This window comes from Rhinatrema bivittatum, chromosome 14, assembly GCF_901001135.1.
Source record: "Rhinatrema bivittatum chromosome 14, aRhiBiv1.1, whole genome shotgun sequence".
Lineage (NCBI taxonomy): Eukaryota > Metazoa > Chordata > Amphibia > Gymnophiona > Rhinatrematidae > Rhinatrema > Rhinatrema bivittatum.
In genome coordinates this window covers 10,897,736-10,917,046 of record NC_042628.1, presented here as the reverse complement: position 1 = coordinate 10,917,046, position 19,311 = coordinate 10,897,736, and the positions used below count along the sequence as shown (strand labels likewise).

Sequence of the window (19,311 nt, the reverse complement as noted above, 5' to 3'; positions counted from 1 at the left end):
GCAAAATACTCTGAATAACGTCCTTAGTTGGGCTTTACAACAGTGCTTGGGGGGAAAAAACCCCACAGTAAAACCGCGCTGCCATTGCTTGCCCATTTCTGAAGACTCTCATGGCTCCTATAAGCAAACCCCTTTCCCTTCATTAGCATTCAGTCTGTGACTCCTATCCAGAGGACGTAATCCCTACCCTTCCTCTTCCATGCAAGATGAGATGTTTCAGTCGGGCAACGGTTTGAGCTTTTCTATACATGCAATGGACGCTGAAACAGTTTAAGAGAGCTTTTGTTCTACTTATTTCCAAAGCTGTGTGCATTAGGGTTGGCCCTGAGATTAAGTGTTTTTCTGTGAGGTCCTTGCCTGTTTAAAGAAGTTTCCCTTTTGGTTACTCATCCCCTTCAGGGGTCGTCCCATCACTGATGAGCGATCTGTCTCGTCCTCGTTGATGATGATCAGCCAAGACCCACTTTGCTCATTAAGCTGTAGCGTTATGTCCAAGGCTGATAGATTTTCCTAAATGGATAAACATGCATGTTGTGAATAGAAGTGAGTACTCACCGTCGGCCGGGCTTCACTGGAGGCCATAGCTTCGGAGGAGCGCAGCCAGAGAAGGATTGCGACCTCTGAACTTCCTGAATACTGTTTGTGGAGAGGTCCCCCCGCCTAAACTCAGTACTGTGTCTCGATACCTAAAATAAAAAAAAACCCAGTAGGGTTTAAACAGCATTTAAAAGACTACTTCTCTCGTTAACACCGACCCAGAGACCTTACAATTTAAGGAGGGCACGGGTAGCCAAAGGGAGCAATTTTCAAATAGCCCAGTATTTGTCAAGTACAGGGGCATTTTCAGGGTGTCTACAAACATACATCATGGGTAATTTCTCTTTGAAAATCTGTGTAAGTCTGTATGTTTTGCACCTGCTCTTTTGTGCAGCCAGCTGAGCGGCATAAAAGAGCTCGTGTGAAATGTCATTTACAGGTGCTGTCTTCCTCCCTGCCCTGAATGGCTCCGCATGACCTGGCTAAGACCGTGCCTGCCCTGGAAGACTGCATGCTTTTTAGCCAGGGTGAGAAGGGTAAGCTAGATCTGTGAACTTGCTTTACCACAGCTAGACTTGTTTTCAAAATTGCCCTCCCTGTGACTTGTCCAGTCCCAAAAGAGTAGGGGGTGGCATAGTAAACGACAGATACAAACCAAAATGGCCCAGCAGAATGTTCAGGGTGCAGCTTCCCCCCCCCATGCAGATGTGTTATACCTAAAGGTAACTTAGGTTATCCTATTTACGGTATTTCATATCCATTCTCTAGCCAGCAGGGATCCTCTGTGTTTGCCCCTTGCTCTTTTGAATTCCATGACCGCTCTTGTCTTCCCCTCCTCTTCCACCCATCCACTGCCCTTTCCATGGAGGAACATTTCCTGATGTCGTTCTTGAGTCCTAGTCCTTTGGAGCTTCATCGCATGAAAATGTTTGATTCTTCTGCACCATGAATATTTTTTAGGTATTTAAAATGTCTGTATCGTATCTCCCCCCTGTCTCTCCTTTCCCCCCGGGTACTACATATTTAGGTCCTCCATTCTCATATGCTTTCCGATGCAGACCCTAGGACTTTAACCTCTGCTCTCCTCCTTCCTATCCATTATTCTTAATCCTGAAGCCTCCCCCTGGTGTACGAAAACCATTTTATTCTTTAGCACAGGGAGGGGGTGTGACACAAAACAGCACTGGTGCCATATCTGCTTTCCCTCTTGCTCGCTTGTTGAGCACATCAAAAAAAAAAATCTATTCCATAGGCAGCTCAACATCTTTCCCTCCGAACAAACTGCATAAAATAGATCAAATGTCACAATGGTATGGAAGTGGTATCTTTTGCACTAAGTGCAAGACAAGTACAGAGTTTGGATACTCTACGCATGCCATCATTAATGCCCATGAGCATTGCCACTGTATGGTTTTGAATTGCTGAGATCCTTGTAACACACACTTCCTCCATCTGGGACGGGCCTAGGCACTGGTCTCTTACAAGCTGGCTTTGATGGTGCACTTCTTCAGGTTGGTCTTAAGGATGTCTTTCATATGTTTTCTTTACCATCCTCTTGAGCATACATCGTGATTAAACTTGGGAAATAAAATTTGCTATGGGAGTCTGGAGTCGGACATCCAGGCAACCTGGCTAGGCCAGTGTGCCGCCTGTGTTAGCGGATCGTCATCTGGATGTTTCTAGGAGAGCGCTAACATTGGTGCATTTCTCTTGTGACTGGATTTGGCAGTAGGACTAGTACTTCTCTAATGGCTTGAAATGTCTCCATTTCAAATGATTCTTTCCATGTTTAATATGAAGAACATTTAAAGTCAAAATTGAAGGCCAAAAAGTGAACTCAGTTTCCCTGTACGTACCAGGATCAGTCCAGACTGCTGGGTTATGCCTCCCCTCCAGCAGATGGAGTCAGAGAGAAAACTGAAAGCACCCCCTAGATATACTGGTGTGCCACCTGCGATGAGGTTCTAGGCTTGTTGCATTAGTGCACTGCAAAAGGTGAACATGCGCCCTCTGCTTCTCTGACCCTAGTTCTTACCTTCGGCCAATCTGAACAATCACATTTCGATTTTCCAGTCCCACTTCTGTGAAAGCTTCAAATGCGTCTTGAGCCAACATTTCTGCCCACTTATAGGAGTAATACCCAGCGGCATAGGCGCTTTCACCAAATATATGCGTGAAGGTACAAGGTAAGCAGTCGTCCTGGAGCACAGATGGAACAAAATGAGAAAACTCAAGGGTGAGCGAGTTTCTAGTGCCGTCCGATAACCTTCCTGTAGGCGTTTCCCTAGCCCCTTAGCTACCGCAGCAAAATTAAGTGGTCAAGAATAAGACTTCTAGTTCTGTCACAGCCATTTTTAAATACCCACATTATGGCTCCTAGAGAGGGAGGGGGGGAAGGTGAAACTGATAGACAGCCCTGCATGTGCAGTAGCGTAAAATGAGTTTCTTCTAGGCTTGTAACTTTTTAAATATAGAGACCTGGTAACACGGGTGTCTTCCAGAACCAACGCCAGCAAGAAAATAGAATTTAGTGGTCAAAGCATGAACTTTGGTGTCCTATCCCAAAAGCAGACTCGTCCTCTACCCCATAGGAAAGCACTAGCAGTGGTGGTAGTGCATATGAAAAATGAGAATCTTCCTCTCTGAGCAGTGAGGTCTAAAAAGCTACAGAAGAATTGTCTGGTTCTATGGGGATTGGGGACTATCAAAACTGTGAAGGGCCTTATTCTGACATAAAACAGTAGAGATGCTCTGTAAAGAAGGGGAGGATTAGGAAGACACTCGTGCCTCTCTAATAACTGGTGTGGTGGCGTATGCCAAAACATACCAGCAAAGGTTGCAGGACAGTAAACCGAGCAGCCACTCTCTTCTTCACATCTGCCCATGGATCCAAACTGTCAAATGAGAGAAGAGTAGAGGGAACGTAAGGAGAAAGATGTGACGACTCAGGCTGTCGTTATCCAGTTGTCTTCTCTAATGAGGATGGGCTGTGCCTGAGAAGGATGCTCTGGAGAATGTCTTAACTGATTGTAGGAGGCACTGGAGCTGGGTCTATGCACTTCTCCTCCCCCTACTGAATATTAAGTTTCCTTTCTTGGGCCACACCCACCTGGTGTGCAACTCCATGTCTAAAGCAGCCAGGTAGAGTTGGTAAAGCATTGAGGAGGCACTAAAGTAATGCTGAGCTGTAAAGTAGAGCACACCATGTTACAAAGAGCCAAGAGTTTGAAAGGCAGACCTACTGGAAGGTCAGTGCTGGTTTTCAACCTGCCAGAATTATTCCGGTGGAGGCGAACAATGTCCTGAAGCATCGCGGTAGTTTTATTAGCGCGTGGTACGCATGTAGTGCTGCTGTGTACGTACCTCGAAGGAGCTCCTGGAACGTGCTGTGAGGAAGAGTCTTTTTCGTCTCATAGTGCCCACTTATACCAGAGACTGTGGCCCAGTCAAGCAACCAATTCTCCATGAACTGAGATGCAATCTCTATGGCATCCCACTCAATGTTATTGATACCTGATGCACTAGCATAGGGGACAGTGGTCAGCATGTGTTGCAGTGCATGGCCAAACTGCGAGGAGGAAGGAAAGAGAGGTCAAGAAACGGTTACAAATGCAGAATACCTCGGAGCTGAAGGCTGCAGCCTGCCCAGGTGGCTTCCACCCATCAAATTGTCATTTAATTGTATAGAAATCATACATACGTCCCACTCACCTTCCCAGCTATATAGCAAAAGCAAAGTGGACAGACGAATGCCTGAGCTATGATCTGGTGCATGCAGACCTAATTTGCAAATGCAAAATCACCGTAAACTGAGTAAGATTGCTGGAGTTACTGCAGAGCATCCTACAGCTTCGTGATCCTGGTTTTGTGCTTCCCTTTTGCTGTGGGACCATAATTTGATTTCATTTTTTAAGTTTATACTAATGCCTTTCTTGATTGCTCAGCCACTTCAAAGCAGATTATTTTCAGCTACAGTCGGTAAGTCCCTATCCTCAGAGGGCTCAAGATCTAAGGGTCTCATTTATGAAGCATTTTCCCCATCCACCAAATGGGAGAAAAGTCTTTCTAAGATTCAGAGCCTAAGATTGCACCAGAAGCAATGGAAGGTGGCTTCTCGGGTTCTCAGTCTGCTGCTCTACCCACTGGGCTACTCTTCCATGCAAAATGTTCCATTGCTCTTTGTGAAGTAAATATGCTTGTCCCAGTTGCACTCTGTGCACAAACAATTATAAAAAAAAAATTTTTAAATTGTCAAAACCAACAAAATCAAGAGAAGATTGGAGACTTTCATGTCTGTTCTTCTCCAGAATTAGTGGTCCAAGAAAGCAAACTGGTAGCCGATCCAAGATGGCTGTCAGCAATGAAAACAAGTAGATGGATCGGTGTAAACAGGACTTTATTGAAGCTTGCCCGACTCTGGCCGAGTTTCGCTCAAAGAGCTGTCAGTATTGCATACTAAAAAGTGGATTCTCGCAGAATCCACTTTTTAGTGCTGATTTTGCGAGTCTTCTCGTCTAAAGTACTTCTTCAATTGGTATGCAATACTGACACCTTTTAAGCTCTGCTTTGCAAGCTATTGATGTTCCAAAGGTATCTTTTGTGCGAATTTCGCTTGATTTCACCTTGTGATGTTTTAAGCCAACACATGTGGCTTTTAAGCCCCTGAGGCAGCTCTTTGAGCGAAACTCGGCCAGAGTCGGGCAAGCTTCAATAAAGTCCTGTTTACACCGATCCCTCTACTTGTTTTCATTGCTTCTCCAGAATTAAACTGGCTTGAGAAAGACACATACTCTGATGAAGTAACGGAAACGGGTGGCGCGTTGGGTTAGATGTGCGGTCTGTGATCTCAGCTACCGCTAATGAACTTTTATATGGGCAGATTTACCCACATCTTCATACTCCAACTATGAGAAGTTTCAAGTTCTTTGTTATGAGCAAGTGTTTGCTTTTTATTTGCATTAAAATTTCTTTTTTTAAAATTGCATACAACACTAAGACTGATTTTAAAATGATAGCACATACTATAAAGGTATCCACTCTTGATTTTTGTGGTTCTTGACAATTTTTTAATTTAAATAACACTGCCTTAATAGGGTTTTTTCAATGCACAAAAAAATTACAGTCGGGGCTAGATTTTAAAAGGCCCGCGTGCGCAGTTGCTGGTGCACACACGTGGTCACGGCTATTTTATAAAATGCGCGTGTCGGCACACGCATGTTATAAACTGAGATTCCCCTGTGCCCATGCGTGCTGGATTTTAATGTCCGTGCGGGCGGGGGATTTCAAAAGAATCGTGTGGCAACACGATCGGGCCTTTGCCCAGTTCCCTCCCAGTCCTCTTCCATAAAGGAGTGGACTAGGAGGGAACATCCCTAACCCTATCCTTCCTCCCTCTTCCTCTCTCCTCCCTGACCCCTACACCTACCCTACCTATCCCTAACTTTTTTTTATTTTTATACTTACTGTTCCTCTGGCGCAGAACTAAACTTGGCGTGCCAGCCGGCTGCCGGTGTGCGCTTCCCCGGGACAGCGTCTAATGGTGCCGTGCAGACCCCGCCCGCCCGCCCCTATCTGCAGGCCCGGCACTTCTGTGCGTATGGGGAGTTGCATGCAGGGCCGGGCCCTTTCTAAAATGCACTCTGGATGGGCCCCGGCCACGCCCGTAACCCCCAGATTTTACGCACGCTGGCAATTTAAAATTCGGGCTTCCATTTTTCAAGTGGTCCTGCTGAACATCCTATAATAATCCAGCCCTCTCCCACCTCATGAAACAGTGTTGAGATTTCACCAAAGGACATCGTGGATGGGGAGGCATCGATGGAAGGAATCTGGTTACAGACCACAAAAGCCACGGGCGTGTGATGGAGAAGCTGACTCCTGGCTGAGGAGAGACAGAAGCACACGTTACTCTACGGATCACGTCCAGCAGCCTGTAAAAAGCAGTTTAGACAACACTGCTGCTGGGGCCGGGGACGATCATTTTATAAAGTCTATAAGGCCTTCATATTCACAGATCCAGCCTTTTTCAAGTTTCACGTCTCGGGTCACCTTTTCCTCACGATTCAGCATCTTCTTCTCCAGAAAGCAGGATGTATTAGGAGAAATAATGAGATCAGTTTTCAAAGGGTTTAACCTCCTAAATTGTGTTTGTGTTTTGTTTTTTTTTTTAATTTACTAAGGCCGAGTCCTTAAATTTAAGATCCTACGAAGTGGGATCTTAAATTTAAGATGGGGGTGGCTATGGGGGTGGGGGGAGTTGTGGGATTGATTTTCAGCCCTAGGCATCTAATTTAGGAGCCCGTCTAGGAAATCGTATAGAGGTCCTAAACTGAGGTGAATTTTCAGTCTGAAAAATTAGGCTTGTAAGTTTGGCTGAAAATAGGCCCGACAGGACCAGAGCTGAACTTACTGATAAAATCCTGCATCCACGCACCGCTGTTCTTTTCCTGTGGCCGGGAGAAGGGATCCAGGTAGAAGGAGGCCAGGTGCTTTCCTGCAGAGAAATTGGTAAAGCAGAGGGTGTCTACAGTGACATTTATTAAATGTGCTAGACATTTCCAGTTTTAGAGGATCGCTGGGAAATGGGAACGTTTGCCTTCCTATAGGTGAGATGTGCGACAGCTGTGGCACAGGATGTCCTTGCATCGAGGACTCTTCCTGTACCTTTCGTATGCCCGCTCTTTCCCTGGCCTCACCCTAGGACCTGCCGGCATTCTGCGCTGTTGCACCTGCGTGCGCGCACACAGTCTGCGCTGTACGCAGGTGCAACAGCGCAGAATGGGATATTTTGTGTGTCCGTTGTCTCCCTCTGTCAGGACCTTGGCAGAGATTGCAGCACAATCACCGTTCTCGTTGTAGACTTTGAAGAAACGCACAGCAGGGTCCCACACCTCCACAGCCCCATCTGCCGCATGAATGCTAATCCCAAAGAGGTCCGAGCAGAGCTTAAACAAGCCAGATAAAACTCTGAAAACAGAAGCAAAAATATTAACTCGAAGCGGGCTACCATTCATCTAAGGGCTAGCATTCAACAACTGTCTCCTTTTCAGGGGCTCCCACCGAACCGCCCCAAAACGGCCTCTAGCTGCAACTGCCCGGTGCCAAGCCACTCCTAACCCAGCGCAAACTATAGGAGATGTGGATATCCCTTCCCAGAAATAAGATGGGGGGTGGGGTCCTGTCTTCAGAGTGAGGGGATGAGGATTTGCTGCGTCTTTCAGTCCCCGCAGCGCCGTGCAGAGTTACAAAACCCAAACGAGAAAGGGATGCATTGCACTCACGTCTCCAGCGGAAAATAGCGCCTCAGCTCGGTATCGTTCAGTCTGAAAAACAGAAGGCACGTGTAGGCGCTTTAAACAGGAAGCAATTGAAGCTCAGACAGAAAGCTGCATGTTGTTTTTCTGCTCCCTCAATATTTTCTTAGCATCAGCTCATTCTGTTGACTTTCCCAACACAAATGCATTTTATGCTGAACAAAGGATTAGACAGGAGATGGCACATAGACTTGAGGGTTCAGGGGCCAGTGATGCCCGCTGCTGTGCGGGAGCGATGAGTTCAGTCCTCACACTCGGCTTCTGTTGCTTGAGCCGACAGTGTTCTCAGGCCCTGGAGGTTTCAGGCCTAGAGGCCAGGCTCACGGTGCATGCACATGGGTTCGGCAGAGAGTCTGTGGCCCCCACTGTGACGGCTGCACTTGATGGCAAGGGAGGAGTGTTTCATTTTTTAACTATCTTAACAGTTGTGAGTGACGGCTCCTGGCACCATAACGTCTTAAGACTTCTGAAAGCTTATTTGAAACTTTGGCTCAGAGTAAGAGTGGGGGGAAAGTTCCAGCTGTGTTTATTATTATACATTAGGAACATAAGAAGTGCCATGTTGGGTCAGACTAAGGCCCACTGAATCCGACAGTGGCCAGTCCAGTTCACAAGTTCCTGGCAGATCTGCAATACTTGATCTATTTCTGTATCTCACTCCCAGGAATAAGTGCCAACTTTCCCCAGTCTAACTGGTTATTAACTGGTTACGGACTTTTTCCTTCAGGAACTTGTGCAACCCTCTTTTCAACCCCACTATTCTAGTTGCTTTGACCACTTCCTCGGGCAATAGATCCCATCTTTTCTGGTAGTGCCCTGGAAGGGCGTAATCACGTAAGGAGAGAATGACCCCACTCGGTGGCACACGTTCGACCAGAGGGCAGAATAATGGAGACCTGTAGGGAGATGACATTAAGGAACATAAAGCAAGGGCCTTTATCCCACTCGTTACCTGAACAGGGATTCGTACTGTCTCTCCATCCAGAATGCAACGTCCCAGTTCTCTAGCTCTCCTGTGTGCCCCTGGCTTTGCGCAAATTTCTTCAAAGTCTGCAGTTCTGCTTCTGCGGCTGAAGAGTAAATCAGTAACAGCACATGGAGTTCAGCATGAAACAGAAAGAGGGTGCAAAGAAGGCTTCCAACTACTGCCTACGCCAGACAGGCTCAGGCTGCGAGCGCGTTTGTGCACCCACTGGAGCGGAGGACCAGGGAAGCCAGGGTTCAAATCCCCTCTTCTGCTGGCCCTCTTTGTGAGTATGGGCAAATCATTTCAGCCTCCGTTGGCTGGGGTAGAAACTCAGTGCCTGATTTACTAAGGCTTTTCTGCCGTTCTGTGTCTATGGGATAAACCCCCGCTGGGAAGAAGGAGTAGAAGGTACTGGAACTCGCCTTGCACTGCTCATGACAAGGCATGAGCTTGAATACACAATAAAGAAATGAAACCACAACCACGAATGCTCTGATTACCCTCCCTGTGTGACCTGGAGCCATGGAGCCAGATGTGGGTGATTCTTGATATGCAGTAAGTACTTTTTATTTGTACTATTGTAATTGTTCCAAGGTTGTAAAATGTGGTCCATGTTATTGCGACTGCTAATTTCTATGCCACCCTGCGCTTTGGATAGAGCGGGTAGTACATTTGTAAAATAAATAAATGTAATAATTTGCATCTGGGGCAAATGCTGAGTGCATTCAAATAGCCCTGATCATTACAACCTCTGTGGGCAGCTTCAGCATGTGCATTTCATGGAAGATTTCAAAAAGGAAACAACCCATGATGTTTCTCTTTAAAAATGAGGAGGTACAAGCTATGTGGACTCTTAATGCATGGACCCTGCATCTTATATTGGTGCAAGTGGCTAAGCAGGTACAAGGGAAGTGGATTCTTAGTGCACCGTCCTTTCATCTTATATTTGCATGAGTGGCTGAGTAGGTACAAGGTACATGGACTCTTAGTGTGTGAACCTTGCATCTTCTATTTGCATGAGTGGCTGAGTAGGTACAAGCTACGTGGACTCTTAGCAAATGGACCTTGCATCTTATATTTGCATGAGTGGCTGAGTAGGTGCAAGTGATGTGGATTCTGAGTGCACTGACCTTGCATCTTATGTTTCCACATGTGGCTGACTAGGTACAAGCTACGTGGACTCTTAGCAAATGGACCTTGCATCTTATATTTGCGCGAGTGGCAAATCAGGAACGAGGTACGTGCATTCTTAGTGCACCGACCTTGCATCTTATATTGTGTGAGTGGCTGAGAAGGTGCATGGACTCTTAGTGTGTGAACCCAATCAGATGTACTTTCGTCACCTGATCTGAGCGCGCCCCTCAGCAAAGCCTCTTTCTGATGTGGTTAAAGCTGCTTGTGCTATGGCAACTGTGCAAACCTTTGGCTGCATTGCAGGAGGGCCATGTTACGCAGGTAAATATCTTTGACGATGGCCCCCCTTAAGCTCTTGAGGTGGGGATTTTATATCCATGGTTGTGAATTATGTCCGTGTAAAGGGAGGATGCTCTAATAACCTTGGGGAGTGCATTTTGAAAGGGATCAAGCTATCTGACTTGGGACTTAGGCGGCTTAAGATTCCCCAAGGGGAAAATTTCCATCTTCCCAGCAACCACATTTATCCTCCCCAAAAATGTGCAGCCCTGGGAGATAGGGGGCTTGTGTTGATTTTCAGGGCTAGCCTCCTAAAGTAGCCAGCCCAGTCTAGGTGCAGGGATAGCCTGACTTAAATCTAGCCAGTCTACTCTGCAGCTGGAGCCAGGAATCCATATTCTCTCTCCCAATCATACAAAAAACAAAAGGTAGCAACATTGCCACGATCCTCCCCCCACCAGCCTAATCTTTAAAAGAACTGCCTCCTCAATCCCCCTTCCTACCCGCTCAACCTCCAAAGAATAAAGTCACATGATCCCTTCTCTCTCTCACTTCCTCTTGCCCTCCCCCCCCCCCCCACTGTCCAATAGATGAAGCCCTCCGTAATCTAAAAGAAGGAGAGAAGTCCAACCCCCAAAATCTCCCAGTGCTGAGCTGGCAGGAGGACACGGGGGGGGGGGGGGGGGTACTCTCTACCAGCCTGGCACCCAACGTCGCTCTGGCAATGCCTACGTATGTCTCTTTACCATCAGGGTGGGGGCCCGCTCTTTTAAATATCGAGCAGGCGGAAAAGGGTTGGGACGATGCTGGAGAAGCTCTCCGGGGAAGGGGGGGGGGAGGGGACTGGGAGCAGCTTAGCCAGCTGGCACCGATTTTCAGTACTAGCCCATTAAGTTTAGGCTCCCAAGCTTCATTTTCAGCTGGAAATCCGGCCAGCTGCCTTCATCTGAAAATCAGCTTAATTCAGCCGGCTAAGTCAGGCGTTCAGGACCCTTTCAAAAATTAACTCTTCTCACTAATATTATTATTATCCTATTGTACTTTCATCCAATTGATTTCTTTAAAATGGGCCCGTGGATAGAATTTACCATCTGAACGAAACTGTGAAAGAGCGCTGGTGCTCACCGGGATAGCTCTTATTGCGGAGGAGATTAAGAAATTCCCAAACAGCCTCCACCTGGCGCACCATTTTGGTTGACAAAGAAAAGTGCGCATAGCTGCGATAACCCAGGATGCTCGCCTTTTCCTGCCTGTGGGGAAGGAAGACATGTAACTGACAGACGGACAGTCACACACATCATCATCATCATCATTGTGGGAAAACAAAGCGCCAGACGTTCATTCTGAGTTGAATACGGTGTTAGCCAGCACTATCCAGTTCAAAACTACAATTCCAAGCTGCACATACTCTGTCAAATCAGTAGAGGGTTTGTTGTCTTTTGAAGTCGTCATGTTGGAAAGCAATAACCCTGTGTGAAAGACAATCTAGTTGTCTGTAAAGGAAGCAAAGATTTCTTCTAATGGAAAGCAACATATTTTAGATCTCTTAAAAAGTCCCACCTGAGTCGTCTGATTTCTTCAAGTATTTCTTTGTTGTTGAATTTGCCTGAACTGGCACGAGTGATGTGGGCATGGAACAGGCGCCTTCGGAGCTGACGATTTTGACTGTATTTCATGATGGACCCATAACATTGCCTGTCTAAAGTCACCTTCCAAGGGCCTTCTGCAGAGTCGGTGCTATGAAGGAATACAGGCAAAGTAAACACGGGAGAGACCTCTACATTTTTATTAGCTCTGCATCTGCCAATCAGAACACTTTTTAACTCCAAGACCAATAGACTTAGTACTAGAATCTTAAGCAGCATGGGTGTTGGGATGGGCCTGGGCCACAGGAGCTTCATGCACAGTCACCACAGGAGATCCAGGGCCAGGCTGGACGGGCCCCAACTGTTCGGTGGCAGGAGGGGGAGAAGGGTGAAGCACAAGCCACATCCTGCACCTCTGGGCTTTGAACTACATGGGACTGCACAGCTGCACTGTTCAAGGCAGCAGCTGGGCCAGGCAGCAGAGGAGGAGGAGGAAGATGCAGCTCTGATCAGTATAGAAGAAGGATCTTAGTGAGACCAGTAGAGAGAGAGAGAGAGAGTGACTGGAGAGGAGAAGAGGGGCTAAGAGACGTTCAGATTTACTCAGTAAGAGAAGACTTTCAGTTAAACAGCTCTGTATCCATTGGCGATCTTACCATTAAGCAGTGACATAACTAGGGCGGGGTGAATGGGGTAGCTGCCCCAGAATGGGCTACAGAATGGGGCTCAGTTCATCGCAGAAACAAATATTGGCATGAGAATGCAGTTCATGAAATTAGCCCCAGATGCAATAGTTTTGCCACTGCCGTTAAGACTCGGAGAAAGACGGTGACGTAGCTCATTTGAGAGAGAGAGAGAGAGACGAGATGGGTACAATGAGCAGGAGAAGTAGGCCTTATCCCAGAGATCCTTCTTCAAAGCCCTTATGTAGGATATACGGTATAATACTTTCTGATTTATCATGAAATTACTGAAGATTGTTTCTATCAATTTTCTCTGGATCCTCTGATGGAGTCCCTGACAAAATTCCATCTAATGAGCCCTGCATCCCAGTAAATTTAGGAGACTTCAGTGTTAAAGTCCCTTCCAACAAGAATAGACGTGAAGATTTTAGGGGGGGGGGGGGGTTTCTACTTAAGGGTGACGAAAGTCAACAGTTTGCAGTCTCTGAATGCAAGGTCTCCTTTTATTCCCGCTTACATCCCCCAAAGTCAGACTGAGGCACCGTGTGCAATGTTAAATGCTCTGAACACTGTTTCCAAGCAAACCTTTGGTTGGTTCCACGCAGTGCCTTGATCACAAGAAGAGTCCGTGTAAAGTCCGGCAGCCCCTTCACGCTTTCCTTATCTGTCAGCAACAGGGAGTAATTTGTGGTAGCATCCAGCACGTTGTTTCTGAAAAGAACACACAAACAACATTTTCATAAAAAGGGGATTACTGGAGGCCTGCTGAAAGGAAGGACCCCACAAACTCCAAACTCTTAAACTTGGGGTCAGCTTAGAATTATGGAGCCAGAATTGTTAGACTCTGGGAAAGAGAACAGTGTCTGTCAGTCAGTCACCTTATGCAACTTATCCAAAAGACCATCACTGTCTAAAGCTTTTTTCAGGCACTCACTACTAGTACGTAAATAGTGATTAGAGGTTACTGTACATTGACACCCATGAATACAGGTCAATACTAAACCCTTTCAGTGTGCACCACGTGCTACAACTCTGAGAATGGCAAAAGTACATCCTGGATAGGCTGCAGGTCGGAATTCGGATGATTTGATGATCCATTTTGCAAATCAACAATAAGGCATAAGAGAGGCTGACCACAGAGGAAACCGGCTAACGTAGCCGCATGATCTGAAAATCTGACTAACTGGAGCTTTTCAACAGTCAATATAAAGCTATGAAAAACTGTTCAGGGGGCAAATTTTCAGGCTGCCCCTGTTGGGACAAGGACCGCATGTATTTTTAAATCCCTCATCCTGGGACTTTGCAGCAATTCTCAGGGTGAAATGTGTGTATTTCTGACGTGTGTATTTTCGTCTGCAGATAGGATTTTGCTGAAAAGGTCCACATGTAGAGCTGAAAATGCCATCTACGTCTGCATTATTATTCCCCTGACCTAACCCCCCCCCCGAGCTGCCTCCTTTTAATGCTGCTAGGACTAGATGACCGATCCTTAGCCTCACTGAGGAAGGACAAGCCTCAAACTTCCGATTAACGCAGGTAAAACACTTTGAAAATTGGCCTCTAAAAGTTGTATATTTGCTTGGTACTGAGTCTCATGACTCTATCAAAACCCTTAAGTGCAGGAATAGATTTGGATCCACCATGCTATATGCAGATTCACATAACCAGAGGGTTCCAGGTAAAGAAAGACATTTCACACTACACCTAGTTTTTAATTCCTGTAGATTTGTTTTTCAATAAAAAAAATGGAGGTCTGCAAATCCCAAAGCGTTTTAGGAGCAGGGCCGTTAGAAGGACTAAGCAGACTAGGCAGCTGCCTAGAGCACCACGGCACTGGAGGGGGTGGCAGTGCGTCTCGTTCTTGCAGTCAGCACGAGCTCATGTGACACCATTTCTTCTTCTGGGCCCGCGTGGGTGGAAAGAAAGAAAGATGCTGCCGAAGGGAAGGCTGTACCATAGGTCTGCACAGCTGAAAGGAGGAGAGGATGCAGCAGCATTGACCACGTAGGCCAAAAGGAGCAGGACGTTGAGCAGTGTCCACCGCGGAGGCTGAAAAGAGGAGGAGCCTAGGTAAAGCAGCATCGGCCATGCGGTGGGGGGAAAAGGACAGAGGCAGAAGACAGACCAGCGTCCGTCCCTGTGGCCTGAAGGGGGAGTTGTCCCATTCGCTGCAGAACTGAACGAACAGGTTGCTGTTGCCACTTGTGCTTTCAGAGAGGGAATATGTGAACATGAGAGAGGGAGCGCGTGTGTATGTGTGTGATTGAGCACATGTGAGAGGGGGGTATGAGTAAGCATGCGTATATATGAGGGAGCTAGTGGCTTAGCCTCGGGTGGGCCTGGGCGGGCAGTGGCCCACTCAATTTGGGCCCAGGCCCAGCCAACCGGAAGAGGCCAGTTGGAGCAATGCCGTCTCGGGATCCCATCCCCGCGACGTCGAAGAGGAGGGTCAGAGCCGCAAGGCCGCTGCGGGATACCGTCAGGTCATCTTGTAAATCCATTGCCACCTATTTTCAGAAACTGATTCTGTCGGCGCTTGTTGGAACTAAACAGAATCGGAGCAAGTACCCCCGATGCAGAATTCTTGTTCGAAACATGGACCATGTTGGGGGTCTATCATCCACGTTGCCTGTTCTTCTACAAATGACTTCCTGTGATCATCCAAAAAGCTAAGTCTGTTTTTACTTGCAAAAGCAAAACAATTATCAAAAAAAATGGAATTTTTGTCATAGTGATGGATTTGACCAATAAGGCAAGTGAAAGCCATTTTTGCTCAGGCCGGTAGTGCTATTATGTGAGTCATTATTTGTCTTCTGCACATCTAAGAGGGTTCTACTGTTTGACTATATTAAGAAACTTTTATTGACATCTCTTCCAGAAAATACCAAAAGAAAACAGATGCGCACCTGAACTTTGTGATGAGTCTGGCGAGCCTCAGGTTAATGGTATTTAACCTCTTCTGTGCGTGCTTGTGGAGTTCTGCACCTCCATGGCGCGCAGACATCAGGAACGCATGGACGATGCGTCGCTGGGGTCCATCCAAGATCTGTTGAGTTTGGTTTAACTTCTGAATAAAAAAAAAAAAATCTCCATGTGAAAAAATAAGAAGAAAATCATGATGTGTCCTACGAACGTCGGTATATTAAAAGTTATTAAATAAATAAAAATGATCAGTCTTGTCGACGTCACAAATGCCTATAAGTATAGAAAGCAGACAAAGAGGATTGCCATCTCTGATAGACTGAGCATCCAATCTGCCGACATAATTTTTTACTCAAATCTTTAAACCCATAATTCACTACGTTGTGGTACATCAGGATCTTTCTTATATAGTGAGAGAAATGTAAATGAGAAGTCCATACACACATCCGACCATGTTCCATGAGATGACAAGCAGTATCAGAAGTCGTTCACACCTTGAAAGCACTGTAAATGATCAGACTCTGATCGAGGCAGGTGGTGATGTTCACAAGGATGGGCTGCACCTGCAATGCACAAACAGTCTGTTCCACCTTTCTATCACGGTGGTACGCGAAGGAGATTAACTATAAACTTATCTTATCACTGCAGACAGACGTTTGAGTAAGTCAGGACCTTAACAAGATTCACTGGAGATTGGAGAACACTTACTTCATTCACCATTCGTAGGCTGCTTCCATTCAACGGGAAAAGTTATCCCCCCCGTGCCTTCTCCGTGCTGCGGCACTGGTCAAGGAGAGCTAGATGCCCAGTGGGTGGGTAGGTAGGCGGCTACCCGTCCCCTCTGGTGCTCACCTGCCGGAACCTGCTCCTCAGCTCGGGGGAATTCTTCACGTTGTGCAGGTGGCTGACAATCTGCCAGCTGTAGAAGAAGGGAAACTGCAACACCTCCAAGGGTTCCTGCACCGATTCCCACGTCCTGGACACATTCCCTGCACGAAGCAAGAGGAAGGGCTGAGCTTCTCAACGTCAGGAAAAGGGACAAAAGGAAATATTCATGCAGACATCCATCAGTCGTAGTCCTAATATGTTTTTTTTTTTATCCATAAGGAGCACAAAGTGTGAAATTTAGTAAACGGAGCACAAATATTCTGTCTTGAAGAAGGCTTCAAGTTCCGATTACATCGAACAGTAAGAGAAGTGACAAGAAATCTTGCGGCATTCTTGTCAATACGGATCAATCAGATCTAATATAGGGAATACTGTGGGTGGCATTTCCTTCCAGGAAGGAGGGTTAATGCAGTCCTTATTTGCCCCTGCAAGAATTTGACAATTAACTGTAATAACATTTTCATTTTATGCAGCAGCTCCGTTCTCTAAATCGCGCTCTTTGAATATACTGCTCAGTGAACACCACATGAATGGTTTCAACTGAAGAGTTTGTGCTTTGCCATGCAAAGTACGTTTGTGCAGCCCAGGCCAGGAAAACCTCAGAAAGCACCACTGGATCATTCGATCCCTGCACGGGTCACCTACTGCTTTCTTCCAGGCGCTTTTCGTAGTCCTTCAGTGCCTTCAGAAGATCGTTTCCTGCCTTTGTGATCCCTGGAATAACGTGCGCTGGCAGAATGCTGGAGAAACGAGGCAGAGAGGATGTGTCCAGCAGTGGGTTTAGCTTAGTCTTTGACTGGGCCTCAGCAGAGTGGAACTGTATGCTATATATATATATATATATATATATATAAAAAAAGAAAAAAAGACAGAGAATTTGTGTGAATATTGAAAGGAGAAAGAAAATAGGCAGAAAGATGAGGCTGAGTTTTGCTATTTATTCATCTCATTGTTATATCTAAAATAATAAGGAAGCCAGACGTATCTTCTGGAACAAGCTTGTTAAATGTGGTTTAGCTGTTTTTACTGGGTATTCTTTGCCTAGAGAATTGTAGGAAGACATGAGCCTGACAAGGGAACAGCCACGGAGGCTTCCCACCAGCTAAATACAAACACTTCCCCCTTCCTCCTGATGGAGGACCTCCCAGTGCAGCTGCGGAGGCCAAATCTTCGGCCCCCATCAGACCAGGATCCACAGCGGGTGCCGCTGCTTGGAGGGGGTGGGGGGAGGGGGGGGAATGGAGGAGGGAGCAGAGACCTCTAGGGGAAAAGAAAAGGAGAGCTTGGGGGCCAAGACAGAAGGGGGAGAATGAAGGGATATGGAGGTGAGGGGGAAGGGGGAGCAAAGAGGAGTGCAAGAATGAGAACATAACATAACAATTGCCGTACTGGGTCAGACCAAGGGTCCATCAAGCCCAGCATCCTGTTTCCAACAGTGGCCAATCCAAGTCACAAGTACCTGGCAAGTACCCAAACATTAGATCTATTGCTTATTAATTAATAGCAGTTTATGGATTTAACCTCTAGGAACTTATCCAAAGCTTTTTAAACCCAGTTACACTGACTGCTGTAACCACATCCTCTGGCAATGAATTCCAGAACTTAACTATGCACCGAGTGAAAAAGAATTTACTTTGATTTGTTTTAAATGAGCTACTTCCTAACTTCATGGAGTGCCCCCTGGTCCTTCTATTATCTGAGAGAGTAAATAACCGATTTACATTAACTTGTTCAAGTCCTTTCATGCTTTTGTATAACTATCATATCCCCCTTCAGTCATCTCTTCTCCAAACTGAACAGCCCTAACCTCTTTAGCCTTTCCTCATAGGGCAGTCATTCTATGCCCTTATCATTTTGATCACCCTTCTCTGCACTTTCTCCAGTGCAGTTATATCCTTTTTAAGATGTGGTGACCAGAACTGCAGATAGTATTCAAGGTGCAGTCTCACCATGGAGCAATACAGAGGCATTAAGACATCCTCTATTTTATTTTCCAATTCCTTCTTAATAATTCCTAACATTCTGTTTGCTTTTTTGATCGCCACAGCACACTGAGCCAACGATTTCAATGTACTATCCACTATGATGCCTAGATGTTTCCTGGATGGTAAATCTTAAGATAGAACCTAACATAGTGTAACTACAGCAAGTGTTATTTTTCCCTATATGCATCACTTTGCATTTGTCCACATTAAATTTCATCTTCCATTTAGAAACCCAGTCTTCCAGACTCACAAGGTCCTCCTACAATTCATTACAATCTGCTTGAGATTTAACTACTCTGCATAATTTTGGGTCATCCGCAAACTTGATCACCTCACTTGTTGTACCCCTTTCCAGATCATTTATAAATATATTAAAAAGAACTGGTCCAAGTACAAATCGTTGAGGCACTCCACTGTTTACCCTTTTCTACTGTGAAAACAGAGCATTTAATCCTACTCTCTGTTTCCTGTCTTTTAACCAACTTGAAAGCCACAAAAGGACATCATCTCCTATCCCATTACTTTTTAGTTTTCTTAGAAGTCTCTTATGCGGGACTTTGTCGAACACCTTCTGAAAATCCAAATATACCATATCTACCGGTTCACCTTTGTCCACATATTTATTCACCCCTTCAAAAAATTGTAGAAGATTTGTGAGGCAAGACTTCCCTTGGGTAAATCCATGCTGGCTGTAGCCCATCAAACCATGTCTACCTAAATGTTTTGTGATTTTATTCTTTATAACAGTTTCCATGATTTTCCCAGCACTGAAATCAGGCTCACCGGTCTATAGTTTCCCGGATCACCCCTGGATCCCTTTTTATATATTGGGGTTACATTGGCCGTATTCCAATCTTCAGGTACATCAGATGATTTTAATGATAGGTTACAATTTTTTACTAATAAGTCTGAAATCTCATTTTTTAGTTCTTTCACAACCCTGGGGTGTATACCATCCAGTCCAGGTGATTTACTACTCTTCAGTTGGTCAATCAGGCATACCACATCTTCCAGGTT

The 19,311-nt window shown here is 46.0% G+C and overlaps 2 protein-coding genes across 3 annotated transcripts in view; one reads left to right on the top strand and one right to left on the bottom strand.

Annotated features, from left to right (window-relative positions):
• The window catches only part of LOC115076097 (probable cytosolic oligopeptidase A), a 28,469-nt gene that overhangs the window by 435 nt on the left and 8,723 nt on the right, over positions 1-19,311 (bottom strand). Inside the window, exons 5-21 of the mRNA XM_029577213.1 lie at positions 16,955-17,133; positions 16,274-16,410; positions 15,916-15,984; positions 15,406-15,566; positions 13,085-13,210; positions 11,791-11,967; positions 11,356-11,480; positions 8,803-8,920; positions 7,818-7,859; positions 7,382-7,503; positions 6,947-7,030; positions 6,300-6,418; positions 3,901-4,105; positions 3,647-3,722; positions 3,365-3,431; positions 2,573-2,736; positions 556-686 (exon numbers count right to left, since the gene is read on the bottom strand). Coding sequence (XP_029433073.1) covers positions 569-686; positions 2,573-2,736; positions 3,365-3,431; positions 3,647-3,722; positions 3,901-4,105; positions 6,300-6,418; positions 6,947-7,030; positions 7,382-7,503; positions 7,818-7,859; positions 8,803-8,920; positions 11,356-11,480; positions 11,791-11,967; positions 13,085-13,210; positions 15,406-15,566; positions 15,916-15,984; positions 16,274-16,410; positions 16,955-17,133 — 2,089 coding nt within the window. The 3' untranslated portion in view covers positions 556-568. The remainder of the gene's footprint in view (positions 1-555; positions 687-2,572; positions 2,737-3,364; positions 3,432-3,646; positions 3,723-3,900; positions 4,106-6,299; positions 6,419-6,946; positions 7,031-7,381; positions 7,504-7,817; positions 7,860-8,802; positions 8,921-11,355; positions 11,481-11,790; positions 11,968-13,084; positions 13,211-15,405; positions 15,567-15,915; positions 15,985-16,273; positions 16,411-16,954; positions 17,134-19,311) is intronic.
• AMZ1 (archaelysin family metallopeptidase 1) overlaps positions 8,990-19,311 on the top strand; it is a 45,553-nt gene continuing 35,231 nt past the window's right edge. For both annotated transcript variants that reach the window (XM_029577554.1, XM_029577553.1), the window contains exon 1: positions 8,990-9,372. The gene's annotated coding sequence lies outside the window, so the exon portion shown is untranslated. The remainder of the gene's footprint in view (positions 9,373-19,311) is intronic.